The sequence below is a fragment of the Limulus polyphemus genome, unplaced genomic scaffold (genome assembly GCF_000517525.1).
Source record: "Limulus polyphemus unplaced genomic scaffold, Limulus_polyphemus-2.1.2 Scaffold1071, whole genome shotgun sequence".
Lineage (NCBI taxonomy): Eukaryota > Metazoa > Arthropoda > Merostomata > Xiphosura > Limulidae > Limulus > Limulus polyphemus.
In genome coordinates, this window is record NW_013666681.1 from 348,036 (window position 1) to 357,393 (window position 9,358).

At 32.8% G+C, this 9,358-nt stretch overlaps 1 protein-coding gene across 1 annotated transcript in view; it reads right to left on the reverse strand.

Moving 5' to 3' along the window:
• The window catches only part of LOC111086407, a 12,424-nt gene extending 5,844 nt beyond the window's left edge, over positions 1–6,580 (reverse strand). The window contains exons 1-4 of the mRNA XM_022389103.1: positions 6,523–6,580; positions 5,418–5,550; positions 4,753–4,819; positions 668–760 (exon numbers count right to left, since the gene is read on the reverse strand). Of these exons, the coding sequence (XP_022244811.1) occupies positions 668–760; positions 4,753–4,819; positions 5,418–5,519 (262 nt within the window). The 5' untranslated portion in view covers positions 5,520–5,550; positions 6,523–6,580. The remainder of the gene's footprint in view (positions 1–667; positions 761–4,752; positions 4,820–5,417; positions 5,551–6,522) is intronic.
• Positions 6,581–9,358: the final 2,778 nt, after the last annotated feature.

Below are 9,358 nucleotides of genomic sequence, written 5' to 3' on the forward strand. Positions count from 1 at the left end.
CGCAGATAGCCCTCGTGTAGCTTTGCGCGAAATTCCAAAAAACAAACAAACAAACTTACGCTTTTAAACAGATATTTGTAAAAAGCCAACTTCAAGGGGTAATAATAACACTGTTTACAATGGAATTATGATGGTTTTTTTAGCTTATGTAAAATACAGAATAAACAAATCGACTTTCAATATCTTTACGACCTTCGGACTACTATATTTAGTATTCTACAAAATATTGGGTGCAATATTCCAAGCCTTTTTTGTTGTAGGTTGGCGTGTAAAGGCTTAGCAGTCAATAATAGAGGTTTAAACTGTTTTTAAGCAGAATCTTTACTGATTAAGGTGCTTTTTGCCCGAACATTCTATTAGGTTTTTGTGCATTTTTCTTGCGATCCCTATTATGAACCACTATTGTGGTTCATGATAAGTTGACCAAGGTGTATATTCCTTCTTATGTTTTACACATACATGATACAATGACTTCATCTTATTACAGGACTAATGTCAAAGGGAGATACTTGTGGCTAACAAATAAGCATACATAATTAGAAACAACAGTGGGCAAGAGAATTTGTCATTGTAGTTTGTCAGTGTATATATATATATATATAACTCTGTAAGAAATCTGTATACATAGTTCTTCCACATTATTACTGGATTAATACTGACTGTTTACCTGGAAGATGTCTAGCAAGATTTTTCCAGTCTCTTCCGATCATCTTGCTTATAAGTCTTATATCCTTTTGTTGTATCTCTCTGTCTCCAGTCACTAATAAAATATTAATATAATTCTTAAATACTGCTAACGTAAATGGAAACATTTAAAAAAACAATAATGACTATAAAAATACAAAAGAAAACTAAAACCTAGCTGTAATACTGATCTTTGTTAAAAATAAATCAACCGTAAATAAACTCTGGCTGAAGTTCTCACCTTTAATATATTTTCGCATATGATCAGTTAAAATCATTATCTGTTGCCTTCTGTTTCACACAGGTATACAGATATTTTCTTTTTTGTATCAACTTCCTCAGTCGTATACACTTGCTTGAGATTAGGATTAGAATGACTTGTAATAATACGTTTGTTACATTAAATACTAAGTTTGTTTATATGTTAACATGCAGTTGCAATTAACACTATAATATCTACTAACTGCAACTATAATTTCCTTTGTTTGTTGTAAAGCACGAAGCTACCCAATAGGCTGTCTTTTCTCTGCCCATTGCAGGTATCGAAAATCGATTTTAGAGTTATAATACCGGAAACGTACCCTTGCACGACAGGAGGGGCAACATTCCTATGGAGATAAACGATTCTTATTGCACTTATTACTAAAATGAACTATAGAAATATCTTCAGTAGAAATCGATTGTTATTGCATTTTTTACAAAGTCAACTCTAATTCTTCCTCGGCTATAAGTCTGTTGTTAGAACCGATTTTGTACTAAACGTATGAATAAGGTTCCTTTAGCTACATCGCTTTAAAGATACTGTGACCTAAACCACGTTTAAGGTACTGTAGATTTTACTTTGATCCGTACTGATTTTCTCGGTATAATTAGTTTGAAAGGTAACTGGTATAAAATTTTGTGTCCTAGTTTTTATTACTGTCATGTCTTGTTTCACCGCTGAAGGACATGAATGAGAGCTTATGATGCTAGATGTCGGGGTTCGCACCATCCGGCAGCTACAGCTACATAGAGACAATGTGAATCTTTACGATTAAGCAAATCATCTTATTTTACCGTTTTCTCTTTAATTATTTTCCCTTTTTATACAGAAGTTACATAATATTCACTTAGCCTTTTGTATGTTTGGCTCCTTGAACATTTCCACTACTTACTAATAGATGTTAAGTGTAAGAAGCTAAAGTTGTGAAAACAGAAAGGACATAGGGGTGAGCAACTGAGGAAGTAAAACTGACATCTTGTGAAAAGGTTCAAAATACTAAGCAAGCTTTAGTGTTCGGCAATTATAACTTCCCTGTTCATACATGTACACATTTCACTTGCCAAATTAAACCTGACATTTACCAAGTACTTGATGTATCTCACTCAACTCATGCTCTAATGGAACTCAATGAATACAAAGATAGAGACTCTCTGAATGCTTAACCTTGGTATAATAAATTTACTCTCTAGGGTAACTCAGTAAACATAAAAGTAAAAACTCACTGAACACCTAATGTGGCTTACTCAGCTTAATTTTCACCGTGTTGTTCTTTTTCTATTTACTTAGTTCCCTGCAGTGTCAGGAAGCTGACTAAACCACGTCCAGTGTTCAGTGAGTTTTTGTAGTTTTTTCACTTAGTTCCCTTGTACAGGAAGCTGACTAAACCACGTCCAGTGTTCAGTGAGTTTTTGTAGCTTTTTTCATTGATTAAGCTGAGTAAGCCGCATTAGGTTTTCAGCGAATTTTTAGTTTCCATTGTGGAATAAGTCACGTCGTACAAGGGAACTAAGTGAAAAAAAACTACAAAAACTCACTGAACACTGGACGTGACTTAGTCAGCTTCCTATACAAGGGAACTAAGTGAAAAAAAACTACAAAAACTCACTGAACACTGGACGTGGCTTAGTCAGCTTCCTGTACAAGGGAACTAAGTGAATATAAAACAATTGAATACCGGATGTGACTTAATCAGCTTATAAAACTCAATGACTGGAAAAACAAAAACTCGTCAGATAGTTATATTAGTATGTTTAACGTATTTACAAATACCAAATATGACCATTTTTAGATTATTAAGAAGCGCTCAAAATTAGTACTCAAAACTGTAGCAATGACTGGTCATGTACAGTATACTGTGCTTCAAACAATAAAACAATAATTGAATTTAATAATATAGCACCTATGAAGCGAGTTGCATTTTGTACATTCGGTTTGGCGACAATCAGAGCTGTGTCTACAAATTTAAATGCTCATACGTATCAAAAGGGTTTAGATGTCAGAGTTCTAAGACTGGAACGTATGTTTGTCTTTAAAATATCAACATTTTGGATTAACCTGAGTGGAACCAGGATCTTAACCCTAGTAGAGCAGTGTTCATCCATTAACAATAGAAATGACCATAATTTTTGTTGCTTTTGATAATTTTAAGGTGTGATAATTTCGGATAATAATTAACACAACGACAAATATATTTTCATATTTTATTTATGTTTTTAGTTATTTTATATTAGATTAAGAGGTTTAATGGTCTTACAGGAGTTGTTGAGTTACCAGTTCCTTGTTATTTGTAGTTTATTGACTATACTGCGGTGTAGTTAAGTCATGTAAATAATCAAAGTAGGATATATTAAATACGTGAGAGTTATATTATATATAATTATTTTTTATTGTTATATTGAAAAATAATCGCTATTATGCTATTAAACGGGTTGTATGAAAAGTGTATTAAAATGTAAAGCGCTGTTTCTTACTTATTACGTATATAAATTAACAAACTCTTGAATCATAGACTAATTTATTGTTTACATCAGAACGTTTGGAAGTTAGCTCTGTTGTTTTATCTATCTAAGTTGTCTGTTACTTAGAATCGGTATTAAACTATTAGAAACAAAATTCTTACTTAGTGGCAATTAAGACTCGTATTTTAAGTTTTTCTGTGTTACCTTTTAAATTTTTGCATTTCAGAAAACCTAGCATGTAACATTTTTAAGTTGCAAAATATAATTTATCGTTTGCTCTCGTAGGATCCAGTTATCTACTACGTTTTGCTTACTTAAATATTTGATTGTATGTCTCATGTTACATAAGGTTGATAATCTGCAAGCGTCACAATTCATTTTACAATTTCAACTCCCCAGAAATCAGAGTATATATAGTCTCTTGAAGATTGTATGTTATAAATTCATATTAAACACATTCTCTAGTTGGCTTACTCGCTGAACTATTTACTATTCAGTTACCTTCCTTCCAGAAATATTGACTTTTCAGTTGTCTTTGTCCCTAAAATATTCAGTTTCCAGTAGTCTTTTTACCAGAAATATTGACTTTTCAGTTGTCTTTGTCCCTAAAATATTCAGTTTCCAGTAGTCTTTTTACCAGAAATATTGACTTTTCAGTTGTCTTTGTCCCTAAAATATTCAGTTTCCAGTAGTCTTTTTACCAGAAATATTGATTTTCAGTTGTGTTACTTCCTGAATTTTTTGTTTAGTTATTGCACTTCTGACTACTGAATATTTAGACGCTTTACTCTCTATAATATTGACCCTTTAGCTGTCTTACAATTTATCAGTAGTTTATCCTCTGACACCTAATTTAGTTTCTCTCTCTCTTTGATACAATGGATTTATAGTTTTATTCCCTGGGTTATTGATTTTTGGAGACGAAATTCCGCACGTCGCATTATATCTACATTCGGATCCTGTAGGTAGGAAACAGTATATGTATCATGATTCGTAGTGCTTGATTATTTTGAGACACACGTCTGTGGATTCAGTTTTATAAATTTCTCAGTTTCTTTTATTCAGGTACTCTATAAGTTATACTTTCTAGGATACGACATTCTACTCCCTGGGATTCTGATCCTTTACTTGTCATATTATTTCTGAATTATATTCTCCATTGTTAATATCTTTCATAAATATCTTCTATAATGTCTACGATTCAGTTTTTCTAGGTATCAAACTCTCTAAGATCCGAATGTTCAAGGCGTTTTGTTGTGAGTGTGTGTCATCTTTACGGTTTTCACATTTTTATATATATCCTGAGATACTCCGATATTGTAACATTTAGATTTCTTATTGACTTACCGTTTGTCTCATTATTATGCATTCTATTTGAATCGAACTTTGGTAGTGACGACACTACGTTTACGCTCTGAAATAAATAACAACAAGAAAAAAAATATTCAAAGACGAAGAGAAATATTTACAAAACTAGAAAAAAGAGAGTTAGTTAGTATAAATACGTAAGTAGAAAACTCCATAACGTTACAATGTTCTCTTGATGAATGAATTTGTACAAGCGTTTAATAATAGAATGTGTAAACGTTTAACATTAGCAAACATCCAATGAATCAGGATTTATTGCCTTAAATACAAAATCTTCATAAATATTAAAAGTTATATTTAGACCATAGAGTAATAAATTGAAAAGTTTTTTTAAGTTGGAATTCATAAAGGTCACAATTTAATAACTGAAGTTATAACTAAAAAACTTGGTTGAGAAGCGTATAGAAGTTAAATAAACTCGGTCAAATTGGTTCACAAGTTACATAAATTTGGATAAAACTGTCGAAATCGTGGACCTGTTCAATCACGAATATCGTGGTTCTTTGTGTGGACGTACTAATTTAGTTTATGTGTTTTAATAAATTTGCATTCATGATAAAGGTTAGCTGCTGCTAATGGAAACTTACATGTATAATGATAAGAAGAATGAAAGAACAAATAGTTATATTTTTCACTTAACTTACCCTAGAGTTCTGGAGATTATGAGCAGAAACAGGTCCTACTGTTATACCGTGTGAGTCCTTGATTGTGATTCCTGAATAATAAGTCAGGTCAACATTGTCCATTTTATATTTCTGGAGTTCAATTGGCTATTCCCTTTTGAGTGATAGAAATAGATAAGTGCAAGTCCATGTACAGTTTATACTAACAGTATAAAGTTAATCCACATTCACACAACTACTTACGTTATCAATACCCTAGAAAACTACGAACATCAATTTGCGTTACGCGTTAGAAAAGCGAAATCAAACAGCGCTACGATAACAGGTGTTTCGGAATAAATTCTTATTATTTTTTACATCTGAAGTTTTCAGCTACCAATAAACTTTTCTGCGAGCAGTGATACCGATGCTTCGTTCGGTTCCACAATGTATTGTTACGACAGCGGAAGTCACGTGACGCTAGTAACACGTCATGCGCTTCTAGAAAATTCATCTCCCTTCTTGAAGCCTCTAGAGGTTACTAAATGTACGGTATTCTTGCATATAAGACCGCCAAGAACTGACGGCAAGAATGTAGTTGAATTGCAGACAGAGATAGAGACGGACAGTTGGGTCGAGCGCATGAGTCATTTGTTGTGAATTATAGCGTTTGTTTAACTTATAGCGCGACCGTGGAAATTAAGTGAATTTCAAAGTTTTATTGAGAAAAAATAAACTAGTTTTATTTAGGAAAGGATCTGTGTCGCTAAAGTTTCATCGGAAAGAAATTATACGGGAAATTAACTAATGACCAGAGACGTAACAGTATTTTCGATCAACTTAATTACATGATTTTAAACAAAATTGTTACCAATTAACGGCTATTTTAGAAATATCATTCTTTACAATCCTACTTATTATCGTAGTAGCGATAACTAAGCCTAACTCACTGTAATATTTACTCAAGTCTTAAATTACGATAGTCTCGGTGATAACAATACTACGTTAGTTAGGCCTAAAACGAAAAAAAAAGTGCATTATATACATTTACAAAAACATACTCATGCATAATAAAATGATGATGTTTCTGCACTAAGAGATTTGAAAAAATTATATGCAGAGAAAATAAGTAAGTTGACATGGTTACCTGTGAGTATCAAACTTAGGCTGATTCTCGATTCGAGGTGACGTTCTATGAGAGATTGTGCTTGATAACAACCTATAAGTACAAAGTATCAAAAGTACAGGCAAAGATAAGGTTCTGAGTTATTGGATTTTTTAAACCGAAACTCAGTGACTTTAACTTTTACAGTCTTTAAATCTTCACTTCATCTATTGCTGTACAGTAGAAACGTTAAACCTTTTGTGACTATATACAGCCTCTAAGAAGTCCACTATCTTCTGATTTTTGCTTTTTATTAAACACTTAATTTTCAGTTAACTTATCTGTGTAGACGAAAAATTTCACATATTTTTATTTTCTGAAAAAAAGACACACCCTCCACTCATTTTCTAGCGCTAGTTACGCCCCTGTTGCTGTGCGGTACCAACTACAAATAGGCTGTGTCTTCTCACTATCTCCACTTCATCTATTTTTGTACAGTAGCAACGTCAAACCGGCCGAGACTACTTACAATGTTCATTTTAAAGTCTTATTTATTTGAAATACTTAGAAAAAATTGAGGTTTTTAATATTAATTCCAGATTAATGAAGTCAGATAAATTTATCACCTTTGAACAAATGACATTACGTTTCAACACTGGACGTCGCTTTAACGTAAGCTTTCTTCTTCTGTGTTTCCTTTACTACATTCAGAACTAAGTGATTATGCTTCGATTTTGTTTTAGTTCTGTAATCTTATGTAAAGTTATGCACAGAAGTGTATCTTTAGAACAGTTTCGGTATATTTTGACACGGTCGGGATGATGTGAAGTATAGTGAAGAAAGATTGGTTTATTGGATGATTTTGTATTTTCGGAAAAAAAAGAGTGAATAATAATATGTCAGCTACACTACATTTATCATATCCAGAACCGATGCCGTCCCTCACCCAACATTAGAAACGTTGGGTTGAAACGCTACTTATATTTATACTAGCGTAAAACCAAAATTATTCCGTATGAAACTGGCAATACACAAAGAAATATAAAATTTCCTTTCCCGGGAACATGCTACATATTTTCCCTGAATCCATAACATATAACTGAGCAAACATGCTACATATTGGTGCCTTTTGATAAAAGATACGATGACCATGTAATTGCTTACACACTTTTTCTTCTTCCGATGAAAAGTCGTCCTCTTCCTTACAGATAATTGGTATCTTCAATCCGTTTTAACAAAGGCTTTTTCGTAATAATTCCCAAGCATAGATTTGCGCTAATTTTTGACTTTACTTTTCACAGGAATTTTCTTGGCTTTCCTATTCGGATCCTGCCTAACTTGACGTCATAATGATGTGGATGATGTGGTGTCACACACATAACGCCATGCCTGATCTGGTCCTGGGAACTTCATCCTTAACAGCTGTTATATAGCAGAAAAATTGACGAAATGTAGGTGCTATTTACGCCTATTTTAGCGATTAAATTCAAGTAAAATGGGAACGGGTGAGTAAAAGAGGAAATATTATAGGAGAAAAAGTGGAATTGGACTCACGAAATTAGGAGAAATCGAGCGTGACCGACCGACACTCGGCTTTTATATATATTGATGATTGGGAAACCGCTTGACAACAATTAATACGGCGTGAACAACATTAAGTTGGTGAAATGCAATTTTAAACCAATTTTATTTATACAAATCAGTTCAGAATTAGGATAGAGATCTGTTAACATTTTATAATTTTTTATTTTAGCACCTTGTATTGTTAATTACCATTTTCGATGACGAGGAACTCACTTTGAGACTAATAATGCTTGAAGACTTTAATATAAGTTTAACATAACAGCAAGTGTACAACGTTTCGACAAGATTTTGTCATCATCAGGTACCTTTATATTAAAGTTTTTCTTCATTACCCATTCAAGCCGTCTCCAAGCATTATTAACTACCATTTTATTATTATCTATTATTCAGAAGAACTAGAACGAGTAGTAAGCTAATCATTTCGAATGGTGAACACTACGTTAACATTTATATTAACAGAAAGAAAAGAATAGTGTATAATAATATGTCAACCACACTTTAGGTGAAATATACAGTACCGACGAGGTCTTTGTACAATACCAAGGCTCTTCCGCTCGGCTGTTAGTTATTCGTTTCCTAAGAGGCATTGCATGTGAGTGGTGTATACGAACTGAAAGTAAATATGAATATATATAATTTATATGGTTTATATATATGGTTATAATTTCTTGTTAACGATCGTTTTAGAATGTGTAAGATTTCTTGTCTGTTAATATTTCCTAGTTTACTGTACAGTTACACATTTTTAAATGTTCTCGTGTTCGGCCTCAGTTTATTTGGATACGTATGATGTGGAATAAAGGATGTACTACGAAATTACTTCTGTTTGACTTTTTCCAATACAACGTGTCCTATTTGACTCTGAACGACTTTCGTAAATAATCATACATTTTCTTGATACTCAAACCTTTCTTATTTCATTGCATCGTCGTATCGTCTCATAGCTTTATGTCATTAAACAGGCCTTTATTTTGCGTTGAGATCTGACCTACAGCGTCATAAAACTCGATCATTATTATTATTTATCTTTAAATTTCAATTTTACAACATTCACATTCAGTCAAGCAATTAACAAAATTATCCACAAATGTAACAAATAAGAACAAAAATATTCTAATGTTTTTCTTATCCCAGTGCAAAGCTACATAATTGGGAATCGGCGATTTGTCCGCCGGGAAGAATCGAGCCTCGGATTTTAGCGTTGTAAGTCTCTAATTTTACCAATGACCCACCGGAATACAGTTGTTTACGTGAGGGAGCAGGAGTTCAAGAAACCTATAACGTTTGATTTTAT